The sequence below is a fragment of the Telmatherina bonti genome (genome assembly GCF_933228915.1).
Source record: "Telmatherina bonti genome assembly, chromosome: 16".
Classification (NCBI taxonomy): domain Eukaryota; kingdom Metazoa; phylum Chordata; class Actinopteri; order Atheriniformes; family Telmatherinidae; genus Telmatherina; species Telmatherina bonti.
This window is the reverse complement of record NC_136614.1, coordinates 14,644,909-14,666,284: the sequence shown is the minus strand read 5'-3', so window position 1 is coordinate 14,666,284 and position 21,376 is coordinate 14,644,909. Positions and strand designations below refer to the sequence as shown.

At 40.0% G+C, this 21,376-nt stretch overlaps 1 protein-coding gene across 1 annotated transcript; it reads left to right on the top strand.

The window, feature by feature from the left end:
• Window positions 1–1,158: 1,158 nt before the first annotated feature.
• gareml (GRB2 associated, regulator of MAPK1-like) lies at window positions 1,159–20,015 on the top strand (the record flags this gene model as incomplete). Its single annotated transcript, XM_079255957.1, has 7 exons — window positions 1,159–1,270; window positions 3,747–3,887; window positions 9,205–9,335; window positions 9,505–9,670; window positions 13,902–14,752; window positions 18,155–18,324; window positions 19,415–20,015. The coding sequence occupies 7 exons, from the start codon at window positions 1,159–1,161 to the stop codon at window positions 20,013–20,015; spliced, it is 2,172 nt and encodes a 723-aa protein (XP_079112083.1).
• Between the last annotated feature and the right edge of the window lie 1,361 nt (window positions 20,016–21,376).

Here is a 21,376-nt window from a genome sequence, read left to right as displayed (position 1 = left end):
CATTTACATGAAACACGTCCTCACTTAATTACTCTTTAGAGTGGCAGGTTGGGAACTGTTGTGATTGGACAGAGGGTGCAAGTTAGCTCCCTGCTTCTTATCTTTTCAGTCGTAACTTGTAAAAACTACATAATAAGTACCGGTTTCGCCGCTTTTTTTATTATAATTTTGAAGTACCAGCTCAACACGAGCATACTACTTCAGTTTTTGCAGCAACTGAGAAGAAGAAGAAAGACAGACCACCGAACATGGGAGGCAAAACAACACGCGTCACCGGGACAGGACAAGGTAACGAGCATGCACAGAACAACCGGTATTACCTTAGAGCAGAATTAAGGTTTACATGACAGAGGAATTAAATAGTTCGGAATTAAAATACTTATATCGGAAATAGTTTAATTCTGAATAAAAATTAGCATTCGGAATTAAATGTTCACATGGTCGTTTTTCGTTAGTTTAAAGCGGAATTAACTTTTATTCGGAATTAAACAGGAATTAAAACTCCAATGTAAACGCATGGAGTGTCTAGTGTGTTGCTATTGAGACAATTGAGAGAGAGACGTTAGAAATGTCGTTTCACAGAGTATCATTCACAATTTTCAAAATGTTGTGGTGGGGAAGGGGGCCCCTGGAACACTCTGGGCCCAGGGGCCTGTGCATTTTCAATCCGGCCTTGGTCATAACAGTTTGGAGATCTCAACCCCAAATAATTTTTTTTTTTTTTTTTCCCAGAATTCCTGCCAGGAGTGCCTCTTAACCTTAAACCTGTGAGGAAAATGTGATGCGTAGTTTGGTCACAAGAAACTACTCCGAAGTCCACTTTTCTGTTCTCCATTACAGTTCCTCAAAACCCTGCTTGGCCTTATTTAATGTTTGACTTGCTTCTCGGCTCGCTTGCACATGTGTGGGTGGTGGACGGAGACTGGGTGACAGAGATGGAAAGCGAACGAGAGGGGCTCGCGCTCCCTCCCTTCGCTCTCGCGCACCGACTGTGACAACGCTCCCTCTCTTCAACATTCAAACATGGCGAAACTCTTTGCCATAATACCACCACCTTCACCCTCACCGTCCACCACTTTATCGTTACCGTCACGACTCACGCCAACATCTTCACCTTCATCATCACTTTTATCTCCGGTACCGTGATGACCCGGGAGGATGGAGAAGCTGTCGGCGAGCCTGTCGGGGATTACTTGGAGCCCGTTGGCGCTGCCGCTGGACGCGGTGGTCAGTAAGTTCCGTCTGCCCACTCTGGTCCGTCTGGTCCACGGTAAGGATCACTCCCTCCTAGGTGCTTTAATTACCGAGAAACCATTAAAAACTTTATGCCACACGACTGTCATCTCTCTCGGACGCTTCGCTCCCACTTTGGTTGAGATGTCTGCAGGCGATAAATCGCGACAAACATGATATTACAACCAGGAGAAGAGAGGAAAGTTACACCACCACCTGTAAAGTTCTTTTTTAAGGGATGTCAGTAAACGGTTGCAAGATTATTGATGTAAATCTAGACGTTTAACAAAGTAATACATTAAAATGTTAAACTGTGTCAAGAGGAGCAGGAACGAGAGACTACTTCCGGGCACAACTTTCAAAATAAATCTGCTAACTGGTTATATGGTTTAATATAAAAGACATTTAGAAAAAAATAGTTTGATATTAAATAATTAGATATACATTAATGTTACATGCTTTCTGCAGAGCTGCACTTCACTTTGTAAGTTGGTTCACAGCAGAATCACTTAAAACATAAAACATAAATAACCTCAAACTCAAGGGACTAAAAATGGAAATTAACCGTACTCTAGTTTTGCATTTGTGCATTTATGTGTTTGTGAAGATGCACTGCCCCTTTTTAAAAATAAACTCAGTGGCTAACTTAAAACTGGCTTCAGTTTCTCTATGCAAAATGATGTTTAAGTGAAAACATAATAGGCATGAAAACTATTACCTAACTACTTAAAAATCTTATCAATAATCTCTCCCCAATTAGATGTCACTATTTTAAATAGACAAAGAAACTGGAACTTCCATAATTTATTTTAATTTGATTCCACTAAATTGCATAGAATTTTGTTACATTAGATAAGTCCTTTAGATTGTTCATATCATTGATAGGACTGTCTTTCTCTTGATGACGTACAAGAATTTAGGAGTAATTAATTTGATTATAGATATAAATGTGCAATCATTTAATATTAAAGTTTTCTTCTTAAATGGGACGCTTATAATGTCCAGTTGTATTTATTTTGAAACTTTCTCAGCCACACTTCCGTTATTAGTCTTATTAATTTGGTTAGCTTGTTTCTGCTGTTGCAGCCCTACGATTTGACTTCTTCACATTATTCTCCTGACTTTAAAAAAAAAAAAAAAAAAAAAAAATTAAAGGTAATATTTTGGCAGCAGCTATAGTTTATCCAACAGTTTTTTGCTGCCAGGATTAAAAACCCTTCCTTCCCCAGATTTGGTGTCTTCTCTTTGGGAACGGATGATGGGTGTCACGGCCAAAGTTGTTCCCAGTCCAGGAGGCCCGGAAAGCCACAAAGTGTCTGTTGTGCTGCTGAAGTGCTGCTAAGTCCCATTCATATGTAAATGCTGTAATCTGTCGGTGAATGTAGTGAATACTAACGAGCAGCGACGAACGAGGCACACCTCCAACTGTTCCATGGTGGACAAAGGCGCGCACCCAAACCATGTCATATTCCCGGGCAAAATTACGCACCTTACACGTGGAGGCGCGCGGTCATGTACACAGAGAGCATTGGGTGTTTAATAACTGAGCTGTAAATACCCCCACAGATGCTTCCTTGTTCACACAGCCAGCCATCCCAGATCGTAGTTAGTAATTTACAGCAGGGCATGACTACAGCAACTAATCTGTTTTCCCCTTTCTTTTTATGTTAACATCAATAAACAACAACAACAGAGATTATCTGTTTGCAGGGACTGAAGTTCTGTGGCATGCATGTGTGTGTGAGGATGTAATTTGTTGGGGACTTTCCTGCAACATGATGAATGCTGGAGACTGCATGATATTAAATTAACTAGTTGCGTTACTTATTGCATGGTGATATTTGGCTCTACAAATGAAATTCTCATTTACAGCATACATCTGTCAACTCACAGCACGCAAGCCGGTAAACGCTTTGAAATCACAGGCAAAAATGACTTAGTAGTCAGCATAAATGATCTGGGTTATATAGGTGTACTTGGCGCACAACAAATCATTGTAACATCACAGGCCAGAAAGTGGCAACAATCCAAATTCCCAACAGAAAATGAAGTCCTGAAAATGATCTTCTCCACTTAAAGCTCTTCCTTCTGTCTTGTGTTTGTGTTCAGACATCCATCAACGTAATTATTAAGAATTGTGAGTAAAAACTGTGTGTGTGTGTGTGCGGTGTGATTGAATTGTACCACTCTGCTATCGGCAGAAATCAATGCCTCAGACTCAGTTCTTGTGAAAGCTGGAGAGCCGTGTGTGTTTGTGTTTGTGTGTGTAGGAGGACTGTGTAATAGTACGCTGCCAGTTGCATAGCATGGTCTTGATGAGTAGGTTTGGGGTGGCGAAGCATCCCTGATGGTGGTAATTATGAACACGGAGTCCTGAGTTCAAGTGATGATGTAAGGTCATGTGATTCTTTTTAACATTCTCCATTAACAAGAGAAGTGAAAAACTTGTTTCATTACCTCAAAGGTTGCAAACTTCTTTTTTAAACCCACAGTTGTTGATTTGTGTTTTGTAGGTGAATGCGTGGAGGGCTTGACAGAGGAGGATGTGGTGCTCTTACACTCCTGTCGTCAGTGGACCACAGTGACGGCCCACAGCTTAGAGGAGGGACACTATGTTATTGGACCCAAGATCGACATTCCGCTGCAGTACCAGGGTGAGCATAATCACATAAACACACACGTAGTCTGTGTTTCTCAACCCTTTGGAAGGTTACTCATTAATAACGTGCTCACAATTTAAAAAAAAAAAAAAAATACAAGCAAAATTGACTTAGTAGTCAGTCAAAATTTAACTCCAGTCTAAAAATACCAATTTCTCCCCTAAAGAGACCAAATCCCTCTGGGGATAAAAGTAAATAGACAATTTTAAAGGTCAACATATTCCACTTGTTCTATTTCTGCCGGGGATTTTCTGTTTCTTTGAAAGCAGACAAGACAAAAGTGTCTGGGAACTGATCCGCTGATAGGGAAAAGTATTGTTGTCTTTTGCTTTGACATGTCTTTCAAAACTAGCAGTGGTGTTTTTCATTTCATCTTTTCAAGACTACTGGGATGTTATTTGATTATTTGGTCAACAGCTTGATGAATCACAGGGTAATCCCAGTTTGAAACCACAGAGCTGATCACAGTGCTCTGGAGAAACACTGAGCCTTCATATCGGTGTTTGTAGAAGTCCAAACTCAGCTGACAGCCTCGACAAACAACATTTCACAGCTAAGACTTACCACACTACCCAGACTATTCCATTTATATTGCTACTGGTAGGTAAAACAGTAAGTATTCTGTGTGTTTACACACCATGGGTTTGTGTCTTCAAACCCCAATCTCCTTTTGGTGCTTAAGCATTAAAGACACATAAAGATATGAAGGATATCTAGTTTTCTTCTGCCCAGTAAACTCCCCAATGACACGACAATGCCCGTATTCATCAAGTTCAAATTGTGAAAGAGTGGTTTAGGGAGCATTTTACATCATTTTCACACTAATCACCTCAAAGTCCAGACGTCATGCATTTGCGCACTCTGGCGCTGTTTACACCAGCAAACTGCCGAACAACAACAACAACAGTGGCGGGTCTCTGTGTTCTGCTTATGTTGGTAGCACAATCTTGTGAAGGGAGTTTTGTCTCTTGAAGCAAAACTTGCTTGTTTGTCCACCATTTCTGCCATCTGCAAAGACACACATATTCCATGCAGTGTGTGTTTTTTTTGGCCTGGCAGTGTGTAAGATGAAGTACAAAAGTCATCTACAATATTTCAGTTTGATAGAAAATCCCAGCTGTAAGTAAAATAAATGCATCTGCATTGCAAACGTTTCGCTGCATGAGATTTAAACATAACTGGGAGCAGTTTGATACATAAAATACAACCAGTCAGTCGGTAAATGAACCAAATCTATTTCACCAGTCATGAACAGTATAAAAATAAACTTGACTTTCTTTTTCATTTTTGAAAAAAAAACAAGTTATTAATGTTCAAATAAGTTTGGACAGGGCCAATTAAGACATGAGAGGTTGTGTAACACTAAAAATCCCCCTCTGAAGCATCTCAGAACTCATGAGGTGAATTGTCAAGTCGACTGTGAAGGGCATCCCCAGCGAGGCTGTTCAGATGTAACGGTGAAGAGCTCCTTAGGGCGAAGAAAGGCTTGGGAGAATAGTTCAGCAGTGAAAGAGTACAAAATTGCAAAGAATTTAGGGATTTATTCATCAAAGAAGCAAGAAAATCATTAGAATTCCCTGAACTGGAAGAAATTCCTGTATAGAAATGGCAAGGCTGAACACCTGTACTGGTTTGCCATGATCTTCGTGCCCTTAAGTAGCGCTGCATTAAATACGGATTATGTTGTTAAAATTCATTTACAGATATAAGAGAAAATGTCACCAGATAAATTAGACTTTTATTGTTCAGGACGTTGCAAGTTGGACTGATCTTCTAACAGATGACAAAAAGTCTGGAAATCATAAATGCTGTGATGTTGAAGTTTAATATCCAGCATTTATGATGGTGTAAGAGTACATTGATGCACACTGCATGGACAACTTACAGCTAAAAACTGCCCAACATGTGCTGCCATCCACACGATTCAGATCATGCTAAATCATATCCTGCTTGCACGACAACAACAAGAGTCAAACCGACCCAACTTTAAACTCCCACCTTTTACTCACGGATAGCTGAATTTCAAACAGCACAAATATTTTACAAAGCAAAAAATAACTTCTTAACATTTAGCATTCAAATTCTGTTCTGGGAAAACGAAGAGGTTTATAATCTCAGGGGAAAATTTAACTTAAAAACACACAGGATGAGGGGATTCTGTGTTTCGGTACGAGGGATAAAGTTATGGAATGGGTTAAAACAAGGGTTGAAGCAGTGTCCAAATATAATACAATTTAAAAAAACTGTATAAAAACATAATATTTGCCTACATGGCTGCAGAAGAGAGTTAACATTTAGCAAGGGTCACTGACAATGCTGTATACATTTTTGTTGTTGTTTGTTTGTTTGTCTCTTTCTTTATGTAAAGATGTAAAGAACAGTTAAAAATTTGGAAATATTATTCAACACATGTATGTACGTGTATGTGAATACGCGGTAAACACTGATGGCAACGAGGTGGGGTTTAATGTTTTTTTTTACTTCTACCCACTCCTTTTCGAGTATGTCTGGTTTGTTTGTTCTTTTTTTTTTTTTTTTTTTTACTTTTGTTTTTTTTGTATGTTTTATTTTAATTCATTTTATTGGACATATAGTATCGAAATAAACTTTCCAAACCAAAGCAAAATAACATTTCTCAAAACAGAGAGCTGCAGCGAAAAGGCCCCTACTGTCAGCAGTAATCATGCCATATTTGCAAATCATGGCATTTTGCAGTAATATTGTCTTACAGAACCATTATATTATTTGCCAAACCTAAAATTACTTAAGATGTTTGCAAAGAAAAATCATAAAAGGTCAAATTTAACAGTGTTGAGTAATTCTATAATGTTATGATCACAGTATTTCACACCCCAACTTTAAACCCTGCAGATAAACACGCTGACTATTCCACCTCCATTCAGGCATCCCTCCTCTCACTATGTGACCCTCCCTGACTCCTCCTGCCCATTGACTCATGGTCTGTCTTCCTGCTGAATGAGTCTAGTCAGTATGACCTCACCGGAGCTCATCTGCACAATCCCATTCTGCCGCCTCAGTCCAGTCACATTATTCAAGATCCTGTGTAACTGGATCTTAATGCTGCCTATCTGATGCTTCCTCCACTGATGGAGCGCTGATGTCACTTCACACTCCTGCCGCCTCGCAGGCTCCTTTTCGGAAGAAAGAGAGAATATTTGGTTGGGAGGGGTACGCTGACAGCATTCTCATCCTCCACAATTCCAGTTTAGCTTTAAAAGCATATAACAGCGAGTATTGCGTAAGACATCACAAATATAAATGGAACAGATGTGTTTTATATGAACTAGAGCTGTCCTATAAAAGCAACAGAGATGTACTATCCTGAGTAACAAGAGACTCATTGTGAGAAACTTAGTAATAAATGCAGCAAAGATAGGATAGCAAGAACTATCCCAACTTTTAGCCCTTTTTTTTTTTTTTTTTTTTTTTTTTTTAAATAAACTACAGACTATTTGTTTTACAGTTACACACCTATAGCATTCTGACAGGTAAACATTTCCTCTGAGTGATGCTATACTTCTTCCAGCTCCTTTTTTTAGTTTTTCCTTCTTTCAAACCAGTCCTTTCCCCCTTTCTTTACAAGATTGGACTCAAAATAGACAAGAACTGAACTTTCCCTGATATCCTGAGTGTGTTTAGCACCCATGTTGTGGCAGATCACTGCATCTTCAGGTGAGAATAAAACTCTGGCCATGAAGAAAAGTGGATTAAAACATTGTGTCTGAAGTAATGTAGGATGTCTGTGTTGCTTTGACCTAAATAAAAGGCTGAATAAGTGGCTTTTCTTTTACTAAACATTTCGTTTTGTAAAAAGTAGATTAATCATTTCTGCAAAGTTTTGATATCTTTACATAGGACAGGTGCTTTAGCATCGTAAAGCCATCGCCAGTGATGAGCTAATGTCTGTGTGATGACTTCATGCAGGAAGTCTAAATAAGCTTAGGATGAGAGCAATATAGGTTTACCCCTGGGGGTTGACAACAGGATGCCTCCCTCCTTCTCATCCTCTCTGAGGGAGGGAGAGATGCCCAGCGGTGAGAGGGAGGGATGACAGCAGTAGAACTTTAGAAAAGCTGGAGTCACAGACTGGTTTCAGGTTGAGGAAGTTGTTGACGGATCTACTTTCTAAAACTGGAAGTAGCAGCTTGACCTTTAAACCTCAGTGGGATTTTCTGTGAGATTGATAGGAACTTGTTCCTATGTGGTCACATTTATCTTCTGTCAGCCACATTTGCACGCTTGCTTCTATCTAAACGATACGTTGACTTGGAAGAATCTCCAGGATTCTGCAGCAGTTCTGCTTTATTTAGTGGTAAACAATGTTTTTATTTCAAACTCCTCCTTGGCTCGTCACACTCCAGGGGGAAGGGAGGTGCTGGGTTGTGTTGAAAAGTAGCTCTTGCTTGCATTGTTTGGTGGATGGAAGCTCCTTGTCCTGGGGGTTCAGTTTGAATTGAGAGAAAGGAAGGAGGTGCAGGCTTAGAGGGTGGAGGAGTTTGGCATTCAGCTCAGGCTCCCAGATTAAAGCAGAAAACAAACTTTCTCATCTATCTTTCCTTCATAAATCAAACACTTTAACTGTGAGCGAAAGGAGGACGCTCCCAGGGTTGGAGACATCCAACTGCAAGCCAATAAACTGGTAAATATGGATGATGTGAGCCCAGTTGGGAAGGATGCTGGGCTTTCTTTAAAAGCTGCTTTGCATCATCAGAAAGTGGCAGAAACCCAAAAATATTAATAACTTTAATGTCTCAACTGCGGAGTGAGAGAGTTTGAAAGATTTACAGAGTGGAGGGGATGAAAATAAGGGAAAGAGTGGGTCAAAGTGAGAGAGAGAGAGAGAGAGAGAGTTGTATGTGCGGGTGTCTCCATGGTGATGTGTCTCTGCTCTGCGTGAGAATTGGGGTCTTTTATTAGTTGCCATGCCAACCCTGTCGGATGTCGATTGGCTTAGAGCTGGTGCCAGGTCATAGGTCAGCGAGGTGTCTTTGTATTCTTCCCGTACAAACAGCGTCTGCTGCAGATGTGTGTGTGTGTGTGTGTGTGTGTGTGGGGTGAGGCTACAGGCAGAAACAGCTTTTCCTCTTTTCTCGCAGTTTTTCTTTGCTTCCTTCTCTTCCTCCATTTGCATTTTCCTATCTTTTTCTCTTTCAGCGTGCTCTTCCCTCCTCTTTTCTCACCTGCTTCTTTCTATTACTGCCTCCTCCCTCGTTTTATTTACCGATTTACCAACTATTGTCATCTGTACCTCTGTCCTCGTCCATCAACCCCGCCCCCCCCCCCTTCTTAGGAAAGTTCAAGTTGTTGGATGAAGACCGGGACGTCAGGGATCCGGTCCAGTATTTCTCCAGTGTGGAGGAAGTGGCTGGAGTTTTCCCTGATCGGGTTTTTGTCATGGAGACAATCACGTTTAGTGTCAAGGTCAGCATCCATCATTACCTTTAAGCTGTCGTTCGATTCGCTGTGTTTAGCTTTTATCTGTTGGCTCAGGTCGTTTTATAGGTTTGGGGACGAACACTGTCTTGTACTTTCACAATCATTCCATCGTGCCATTTCTGTGCGCATTTACATGAACGTGTGTGTGCTACAGGTGGTTTCGGGAGAGTTCAGTGAAGACAGTGAACCCTACAGCTTCACTCTTCAGGCTGGAGATGAGCTGTCACTCATGGGGAAGGCAGAGCTTCTCTGTGCCACGCCCCCAAAGGAGAAGACAGGACTGAGCGCGCTCCTGAGACGACTGGGAAAGACTCCGAGAAGTAAGCAAAGTCAAACTGCTGAGTTTATAGCTACTCCACAGGAAATCCTCTGCAACAGCAGAAAAAAACAATGTTACTACAACAAAGAAGTGCTGTAGTCAATTCTGCATATAAAAGAGTGTGCATTTTCTTTTTTACATCATAAATCAGATTCAGAGTTTTTTAAATTAGTTTATTACAGCTTATTTCCATGTACAAAGTGGGATGTTACGTTCAAAGATATAAAAACCGGAAAATCATTCAAACCTTTTGTTGAAGTAAAAATAGTGACATAATGTTAAAAGTTAAAAGTAGGAAATTGGATTTGGAAAAATCTCTGCTTGTACAAATCTACAGCTAGTAATAAATATATATACTGGATGAGTTTAGTAAAACCAAAACAGGACAGTACAAACTTTCCATACAAAAACTTGGTAACATCAGTAAGAACGTGTTAAATCAGCTTTCAGGCCCTTGTTAAATATCTCCACAGCAGACACGGGTATTAGCAGGCACAAGCTAATCTCCAGTAGGAACTACGGATGTAAACGGCTAATTAATGAGTCAAAACCACACAGAAAGTTGACGGCTTTTTCTTTTTTTCTAAAAAGTCAACGTATTTATTGGGGGGTTTTTTTGTGGTTGTTTTATGCTACTGTTAGCAGCACTGTGTTAAAATAAACCCAAAACAATGTGGTTCATTTAACGTCGAGTTAGAGAGAGAGAGAGAGAGAGAGAGAGAGACGCACAGCACATCAGCTGGTGTGACACACAGGCAGGTCTCAGTCAGGGCGGAGGGGACGTTGGAGCAGGAAAAGTCAGCTGTGAGATGTTTAGCGGGGAATCTTTTTACTACAAGCCAGACCAGGTTCAATGCAGACGTCTCCCAGTCTCACTTTTTTACCTGGTGTACAATAAATTACACTAGAAACTCCTGCACACACACAGAATGATCAAAATAAAACATACTTGTGTACAGAACACAAACATTACACACATTGCATCTCACATATCTCTTTGAAGTTGTGATCCATACTGAAATATAGATACCACTGATACCATATTTTTATGTGCCTATGTCCTAGAATATCAATATTTTAGTCATTTGGGGTAAACATGTTGTTTATTACAAACTGGAATACAGTAAAAAGTAACTCCAATATCAGGATCTTGTTTAAATTATACCCAGTTGCAAGTAACTACTTCCTCTGTCACCTGAAATAAAGCACAGCGGTGCAGCAGCGTGCTGATCGACCACACAGTCCTCACTTGTGCAGCTGAACAGCAACAGCATCGTAGGATGTGTGTGTGAAGACAGATGTGTTGTAGCAACACTCCAAATCTCCTTAAACATCTGGGAGTAAATCATAACATAAGGAAATTATAATGAGGAAGAGGAGGAGAGGAGAGGAGAGGTACAGGTGCTGTGAGAGGGAACAACACTATTGGAGTCTGTTGATCAGGTACTATCAGGTACCATCAGGTACTATCCGTTATCAAGCATTGTTCTTCCTTTTATAGTTATAAAGGGAGAAAATGTGAAGCTGTGCAGCATGGATGCAGAACTTTGGGAAAGTGATTGTAATCTGACTACTTTAAGTTTAGGTTTTGAAATAAGTAAATGCTACAAACTTCTGTACTACTGTATGAGTAATATGTGCGATCAGCTTGCATCAGCTTCAACAAGATTTAGTTGGTTAGGATTCTTGTAAATGCTGGGTGTTTGTTTTAAAGCAGGGGTGTCAGACTGCAGTCCTGGAGGGCCGGTATCCGGCAGGTTTTTGTTGTTTCCCTCTTCCAACACAGCTGATTCAAATCAGCTTCTTGTAAACATATTTATAAGTTTCGTTCAGGTTTGTCCGAGCGAAACTGGAGACAACAAAAACCTGCAGGATACCGGCCCTCCAGGACTGGATTTTGACACCTGTGTTTTAAAGAATAAAAATACAGCTGAAAAACCGCTGATTTCAGAGATAATTCTGATTATCATTAATTATTCTTATTTCTATAGACTGAAGGTTAACTAAGTATTTCCATATGGACGCGTTGACACATTTTCAGTTATTGTGACGTTTGTTTATGCAGTCTAATAGTGTAGAACTTCAGTTTGAGTCACAAAGTATTCTATAAAAATGTAAGTATAAAATCCTTTTACCACTTTGAAAAGGATTTTCCAAACACTTGTGGTTTTTGTGCAAAGTATTGGATCGGTATGGCAGAGACTGGCTTGAATTTTACTTGGTAATAGACTGAAAAGAAAATTAGTGGTATTGTATCTCACTACTTTGGAGATAAAGTTTTTTATACTTTTTAATGAGGTCATAACTAATCAATTCTCAGACATTTCTGCAGGTAGAATAACAAAAATTAGCTTCACAGAAACTGAAATCGATCAAACGTAAGGTCACACATGAGGCTCAGGCTCTAAAAGTAACAAAGAAGATGAGAGCTGGGAGACTTTTCCTCTGTACTACTCTGTGGAGCTGGCAGATGTTGTCTACTCAATAGTAGTAAACTAGCTTGCTTAACTAAATAAACATGCTTCTTCACACAGTGGGAAAAGTTCGAATCAGTTTGTTTTAGCAATTGAAACCAAAGAACATTTATTCCACCTGATAGGGATTTGAGGTACGTACTGTGATCTATTTTCACGTATTGCTTCCAGCTTCATATGGCTGTTTAGTAGGGCTGTGACCATATGCTTTCGTCCCGATTCGATTCAGATTTTTTGGGTGCCAATTCAATTTAAATTGCGATTATCACAATTCTTTGATATTGTTGAGTTTTGTAGATTAAAAATACATTTTAAAAAAAGTACTAAACCTGTTTTTGCTCATCATTTTTCTTAATTACAGTTAGAAAAAAAAGACAGTAACCAGACCATCATTCTGCTGCTATAATGCCAAAGAAGACAAGTAAAAAGATCAACAAAAAAAAAATTAAAAATTACTCAAATTTTCATAATGGATTATTTGTATTTATTTGAAAAAAAATCAATTTTTTAACTAAAATAAATCTTTTTTAAAATTGTGAAGCAAAAAATACTGATATTTGATTTTTCAATTCGATTCACCCCCCTTTCTATTTATCATAAACATCAGAGCTGCACAATATAAAAAAGTGCAAATATGTACAATATAAAAAAATGAACCATAACTGCAACAACAATGTCACTGCTGCATAGACAACTAAAATATCGCAAAGTATTTGTCTTACCTGAAATGGTCCAAACACTGGCATACTAACAACGACTGCAGAAATGTCCAACTCCAGTTCCCAATCACACCTGATTCATATTGATTGTCCTTCTTCAGCAGCTTGTAGCAAGTTCTGACCTTGAGAACTGACTCTGGACACTCCTGTCTTAGACAAAGTTTTGCTTTTGTGCATTTCCACAACTACTAGCTTCACGACTTACTAAGACAGGGGTGTCCAAAGTCGGTCCTCGAGGGCCGCTGTCCTGCAGGTTTCCCATGTATTCCTGTTCCAACACATCTAGCTTCCACTAAATGGATCAAACAGCCAATGACGTGCACAACTGATTAAGCTCTACTACTAATTAATTTGAATCAGGTGTGTCTGAGCAGGGATACATAGAAAACCTGCAGGATTCTGGCCCTCGAGGACCGGAGCTGGACACCTCTGTACTAAGATGTAGAAGCGCACAAATAGGCAGAGGTGGCAAATCCTGGTCCAGAAAGTAAAAATCCTGCCATGTTTTTGGATCTACCTGTACATTTAAAACAGGTGTTTTCACTAACAAGCTTGTTTTATTGGTAAATTAAACTCTGCTCATTAAAAACAGCTGGTTTGGTGACTGGTCGGAGCAGCTGCCAGACAGGACTTTTACTTTCTGGACCAGGAATTGCCACCTCTGCAAATAGAACACAGTCCTTTTATATACACCTGTTATTGCGCCATATACTGAAGAGTTTATCTGTATATTGCAAGTCATTATTGCAACGTCCAACATTAAGGGATTGTTTAAAAGTAAATAACAGCATGGCATAAACGTTGACTGTTTCAGAGTTTCAGTTCATACCTGCTTTTCTTTTTATTTACATTTTCCTCAGCTTTGACTGGCCTTATTAATTGAATATCAATATTTGAAGGTTCATTTTCAAAGGTTTTTGGATTTCCTAATGTTCAGTTATTTGCATATAACAAACATTAAGGATATTCTGTCATATTTGTCTTCAGGTTTGGTATGAAATAACTCTGATAAATACAAGATGTCTCTCTGTGTCGTCAGGTAAAACTCCCTGCCTGGTGTGCATGAACCATCGCACCAACCAGAGCGTCAGCCTGCCGTTTGGCTGCCGGGGACGCTTTTGCACACGTTCGCCCCTGGAGCAAGGCATGCTGGGAGGGGAGCACACAGTACGCAGCATCATCGAGAGAGTTCGCCTGCCCGTCAATGTGTCTGTGCCATCACGGCCACCGCGGAACCCTTACGACCGCCATGCAGTGCGGGAAGGCCATCGCTATAAGCTGCTCAACATCGTCAGTAAGACGGTGGTGCTCTGCATGGTCCTCCGCCGACAGGAAGTCTCCCCTTCACATTTCTTGCTGCTGCGCTGCATGCCTCGCTTTAATGTGGCAGAAGCATCTGTTCACACAGCGGTGCTGGAGAACCTGCTGCTGCGGCATGCCTTTGACCCGGATGCCTACTCTCGCGCAGTTCGGGAAACTCGGCCAGAGTTGGAGTGTATGACTGAGGAGTGTATAAGTCCTCGGCACTCTCGCATGTGTGTGTCGGGCCAGGACTCTCTGGCACCGGCACTGCAGCGCCTGTCAATGTGCGGGTACGTCGGTGGGGTTTCAGACAGCGTGTCACAGCGCTGCAGGGACTCTCTTGGAGAGAGGCTGGGGGAGGGACCAGGTGAGGAGAGGGAATATGTGACTCCTGAGTGGACTGAGGAGGAAATGAGGACCAGCGAGGAGATCCCATACGAGGAACTCTGGACCAATCAGAACGCAGAGGGCTTAGGCAAGGAGCCTAACCTCATATCATTTCATTCGTCTTCCTCATTGGATGGTTCCCTTGGTACCATGGTGACTAGAGTGTCTACTCCACCACCCGTACCTCCAAAATCTGATGCTGTGAGTTTCAGTCTTCGCCTCTTCTCTTTCTCGCTGTCATTCTGTCTCCTGTCCTTCTCATCTGTCCACAGCAGCATCTGGCTTTTAGAAGTCAGACTTCCCAGCTTGAATTATTCATGTGTTTCAGCTCTTAACCCTCACTGACACACACAAACATCGACTTCCTGGAAAGGCTGCTGTACACTCCAGCCATGCTTAGAACAGACAAACACTACAGAAGGGTGACAAGCAATGAAACAACATGCAGTGACAGGAAGGTTTTAGGTTGTAATGTACCAGAACAGGTGGATTCTTCAAGTCAGCTGGTCTGTCATGGAGGGAGGAAACACCATTTTTCAATAAGTTGCTCCTTTTATAGATCTGCACATAGCTTGAAATTGGTGACTATGAAGGGCTTAGTGTTAAATAATTCCAGCAAGACGTCCAAATTCTATGTTTTTGCTTTAATTTTTCACCCATTGTAGGAACAGTACAAGAGTGCAGCAGTGCATGGTGTTCTTCAGAGTGCAGTTTTACCTGATAATGATTATTTATCACCAAAGTCCTCTCATGTGAAAAATTATCACCTATTTAACAATCCTTTTTCCTTTACATGTTACATCAAGCAGTTATTGGCTAATCGAGATTTATTTATTTATTTATTACATCAAAGTGACCACACACTGACAAACCTTTTGAGGTAAATTGATTAATTGCAATTACCAGTTTAACTGTGTTTGCTCACTTTTATGCCACCAGAAAAATGCCCAATGATTTTCCTAACCCTTACAAAGAATAACAACCGTTTAATATCAACTAATTCAGGTACACATTTCATAAAAATGCTGAGGTCTGTTTGCATTATTCAATTCAATTCAATTCAACTTTATTTATATAGCGTCAAATCACGGCAATGCCATCTCAAGACGCTTTACAGACAGAGGGGAAAACATAATGAAGGCCAATTCATAACAGCCTATATAAGGAAACCAACAGATTGAGTTGAGTCCAACTCAATCTCCCATCCTGAGCAAGCACACTGGCAACAGTGGGAAGGAAAAAACTCCCTTTTAACAGGAAGGAAACCTCCGGCAGAACCCGGCTCAGGACAGGCAGCCATCTGCCTCTGCTGTGTGAGGGGAAGAGGACAGAAAGACAACAGACAACAGGAACTGCTACTCCCGGCCAGGGAGACCTGCTGAGACAGGAGACATACATGTTAATGATGCAACACTGTTATGGGGGGGGGTAAAAGAAAGAGATAAAGAGAAAAAGAAAGAAGCTCAGTGTATCAGGAAATGTCCCTCAGCAGTCTAAACCTATAGCAGCATAACTAAGGGATGCAAACCATCCCTAGCTATAGGACTTATCAAAAAGATAAGTCTTCAGCCTAGTCTTAAAGGTGGGGAGGGTGTCTGCTTCCCTAACACTAACTGGGAGCTTATTCCATAAGAGAGGGGCCTGATAACCAAAGGCTCTGCCTCCTGCTCGGCTCTTCATTATAGCTTTTCCAAACAGAAATTGGACGTGACAGAAATGGGAGATATAAAGTATAAGTCCAGAGCTGATGACTGAAGTGTAAAGTCAACGCCGTGCCAACCAACTGGCCGAAAGCATGTGGAAAAAGGACGTTGTTGGTTGTTTACTAAGCGGTTTTCCTATGACTGGTGTTTATGATTGCTTTTAGGGCTGTGACGATATGCTTTTGTCCCAATTCGATTCGATTCCAATTTTTTGGGTGCCGATTTGTTTTAAATTGCGATTCTCACAATTCTTTAATATTGCTGATTTTTGTAGATTAAAAACAAAAAAAAATGTATGAAACTTTTTTTTGTTCGTCATTTTTCTTCATTTCAATGAGAGAAAAAAACAGTAGCCAGACCATCATTTTGCTGCTGTGTTGCCCAAGAAGACAAATAAAAAGATCAATAAAAACAATAAAAATGACAAAAATTTTATTGTGGATTAATTTTATTTATTTGAAAAAATAAAGATTTTTTTTTAACAAAAAAAATCTATTTCAAAATTGTGAAGAAAAAAAAAATCCAGATTTTTCTATTCGATTTTGCCACCCCTAATTGCTTTGCAGTCATGGACATAATTATACCGACTGATAATGTGAATTGTGACTGGATGGAAAAAAAACTTGCCAGCAGGAAAGTCCTGATACTGAAGTTTTAAACTATCAGTAAGTACGATCCAATACTAGCAACCTGCAGCACTTGTAGACGGGGAAAGTAGGATGTAAATTTGTGGAAAAAAAGAACAAAAAGCTAGCAGGTGACGAGGCAAGCTTATGTTTGTGAGGAAAAACTTGCTAGTCGTGTTTAAGTGATCGCTCTGGACTTATTCTACAACAACAACCTAAAGGCGTCTTGCTCTGGTTTTAAAGAAGTTTAAACTTTCACTGATCCTAAATGATGAGATGCTAATCAGGTCCATAAGAGATGATTTATTACAATTATATTTAAATACCTTTTTCATTGATTTGTAATACATTATAAGTTGTCGTATTACAGAAGTTATTTTTGGTTCATATTTTTAAAACGATTGTTTGGTGAAAAAAAAACATTTTTATTTTTGATGATTTTTTTATTGTTTAAAATAAATTCAGAATCTTTCAGCCTGAACGGAAAAAAAAAGAATCAGCAAATAAACTTGCAGTCAGTTAATCTTCAGCACAACCTTTGTGGACACCAAGTTGAGGAATATGTGTTTGACGAGGCAGATGTTGACGTAAAAGTCTTCTGTAATTTGTTTTAATTGAGGTTACTTATTAAAAAACTGTTTTATTGTTTAAAAATCTGTTTTAGCTGCATGTTCGGGGATGAGCATGCTGTTAAAGCTTTTTCTACTTTTCATTCTTGCTTCTCATTTTAATCTTAAATCTAGAACCTAAACCTTTCATTAGTGATGTAGTCCTGAGCTGCTTTTAAAGCTGAAATACTGAGTTTTCTTCCTATTGTTGCAGAGCTGGTTACTTTTGGATGATTAAGTTGTTCCCCCAGATTAGTTTTCATCTGTTTGTGTGTTTGGTGTTTGAAAGGGGCGTAGTGTATTATCATGCTTTCGTTTTGTGTACTTGACTTTTTCTTTCAGAGGTTTGTGTGGGTGTAGACATCTGCATAGCAACTGGATTATAGCCTGTTACACTGCGTTCTTCATCCCCTGATATTTAGCCTGCCAAGGAACTGCGTGTGTGTGTGTGTGTGTGTGTGTGTGTGTGTGTGTGTGTGTGTGTTAAGGTACAGTGTGTGGGGAAGTTTTGTTTGAGGTGTAAAGGTCACTAAGTTTGACATTTACCAAACGGAGCAAAAACACACACACACACACATAAAACATCCTGACAAGTAAAGTTGAAAGTGTTAACTTTTGTGCTGATGTGTGTGTGTGTGTTGTCCCTTTGTGTTTGTGTTTGTGTAGGTGAGAGAGGAGTGTCGCTACTTGATTGCCCCTCCAGTCCCCCCTCGCTGCTCTAAAGGAGGCTCCATCTCCAGTCCGGCCCCCAGTCCTCCTGTTCCGCCTCGCTTTCCCAAAACCTCCACCTCCCCGAGACCAAACCTCTCCTTCTACTCCTCTGGATTGCATAACAGGTGCCGTATCATTTTTCTCTGAACCAGACATGAACCAAATCGTTAATAATCCAATCGTTTCAGAGGTTCAATCTTAAATCCTTATTCCCGCTGTTACATTTTTATTGCCACTATATAAGAGATGTGTCAGACAAACTGGAGTTTTTTTGTTTTTTGTTTTATTTATTTTTTTATTTCAGTTGCATTAAAAGCTGTTTCATGAATAAGTGTGTGAAATGAGGGCCACAACAGGAAAAATAAATTGATAAATATTAAAAATATAAAAAATAATAAATAAATGAGGAGAAACATTAAGCAACAATTAAATGAATAAATAAATAACAGAAGGATGTAACAACATTTTTTTTTTATTTATTCATGTGAATATTTATTCAAATTAACATCTTTATGGCATATTTGTAAATAACTTTGTTTCTTTTCTTTTTCATGCAAATTCTTTTAAGCCCCTGTTTTAGATTTAAATTAGTTTTTTTTTCCATCAAGTTTCCTCCTGTGTCGTTATATCTAAATACTTACTGATATTTGTTTGAGCCTTTGCTTTGAGGTAATCAGGTTAGAGCTACAGTATAAATCCGCCTCCATGTTGTTTGAACCAATCAGATTTGAGTATGAGATGCCCAATCTTTCTTTATGAACTCAGTTGATCCACATTTATTGCTTTATCTATCACTTAATCCACTTTAACTGTACCTTAAATGTGTCTGATGTGAGAAATAAACACTACACTTGCCAAATTTTGCACATCAGGCATTTGCATTAGGAATCTGTTCCTACTTTGACAAGCAACCCTGAAACGGCACAAACAAAATAATCCATCAAAGACTTAGCTGAAAAGATAATAAGTGTCGACAGTTTGCTACATGCCAATATAAGAATTAAAATGACGAGTTCATACAGTATAAAAATCTAGATCATTTGAAAAACATTGTTTTAGCAGATAAAATCCAAGACTAGCTCACTGTACTAACAGCTCATTGTCAGTGTTTGGAGAGTAGATGTTTTTGTTTGTTTTTTTGGGGTTTTTTTTTTTTATAGAATAATGTTGATAATAAAAAGAGTTTTAACATAACTTTGTCCTGCTTGGTCACAGCTGTTCGCCCTCTCCAGATGCCACTCTCTATTGTTACCCGTGTTCCTGGGCAGACTGTCCTGCTCCCAGTCCAGCCAGTCCTGAACCAGTCTCTGCCTTCCCTGCAGACAACACAGCAAACCCTCAACCCGCACAGGCCACCTGGGCAGAGCCATGGGCGGATTCCTTCTCTCCATCTGGACCCCGACTCAAGCCGCCGCCCCCACAAAATCGATTTGCTCCCTTTGGTGCATTGAACCCCTTCAACCGCCAATCCCCTTGCCCCTCGCCTGAGCCTGCTGCCAGTCCCACAACAGATTCCTCCAGAGGCGCAGAGGGCGGTGGGGCAACCACAGGTGTAACTGAGGGATCGTCCTCATCCCCCGACCCCACCTGGCGGCCTCCTGCTGACTTGTCTGCGCTGTCACTGGAGGAGGTATCGGCTTGCCTGCGGTTTATTGGCCTGCCAGAGGCGGCAGTGGCCGTGTTCCAGAGGGAACGAATCGACGGCAGCTTCCTGGTGCAGCTGACTGAGGACATCCTGTCACATGACTTCCACCTGAGCCGACTCCATGTGACCAAAATCACACAATTCATACAGGGCTGGAGGCCCAAAATCTAACACACCCTGTGTGCTGATAATGTGCCTGCTGGCTGCTCAGCCTTCCTGAATGTGCCTTTCACTGTGACTTAGTGGCTACTGAACCTCACTGACTGAAACTGAAGGAAACAACTCCACGTTGTGGTCAGACTGTGGAACTGACGCGACTTGCTGACTGCATATTTGTCTGATTTACAGACCAAAACTGGTGTACTAACAATACTTTACACAAAAAGCTATATGATGAAAGATGTCCCTGTTTGTTTTAGCCACAGTGTGTCCTCATGCACCAGACCAACACCAGGGAGGACTTTTGTGGCCTTCATGGCATTCAGTTCCACATAAAAGCCAACTTTCCTTCATTTTACAGAAACAATATTGGAAGAAATTATGAGAATTTGTTAAGTGATTAAATATTGTGCTATTTACTCCTAAATACATTTGGATATAATGAACTTTTAGGCTTCTGTTGTTGATCAGCGGAATATGTTGTAATACACTACATATGTCATCTATGCTGGTCTCCCACACGGCTTCACAGTAAGCTTCAATGTCATTAAATTGACACAAAAAGGAAAGGAGGTAAAATAAATAGTTCTAAAAACATTGCTGAGATGAATTAAAAACTGAGGTTGAACCATCACTGAGTTTGCAATTCTGAATTATTGTGTGCTTTGGGCTCGTGGCAGTTTTATCAGTGTTCCTCTCTATGGGTACCACAACTCAGATAAACTAATGTGTTGGCATGAAAAATGAGATTTTTCTTCATGAACCCCAGATTGCTGGTTTAGACATGTTTTACTTAAACACAGAAGCAATCACATTCAAACCACAGTTTTTGTTTTCTTGATTTTATTCTAAAATTTAAAGAAAAACCTCTGAAAGAGGCCATACCGTTATAAACGTTTAAAGTGAAAATCTTTAAAGGGGATGAAAGGATTTTTTTTTTTTAGAATCATATGAACTTTTCTCAATTTGTTTTTATTTCTTACAATTAATCATTCATTACCTAAGGAAAAAAAAAACGAAAGTATCCAAATAGTTTGAAAATGAAAGTATACAGTAAAGTTATTGTCTTGTTACAGAGCAACACAGTGACCAGATGCTTTCCAAGACTAACGGTTGTCCAGATGAGTATGAAAATGCTGTTTGTGTTGTTTTAAACTTATTTATTAATACTTGTGATTCTTGTGTTGTCATGCAAGTTGCTGTTCATACATGATGCCATTGAAAATGGAAGAATGTGATCAGTAATTAGATCAACTTGGCATATGTAATTGCTAGTCAACGGTGGACTGGAGCACTATGGGTAATTCTCGTACGCTAGATAGGCCGTCTCATTTCACTGACAGTAAGCACACTTAGTCGTGTGCAGATGACGT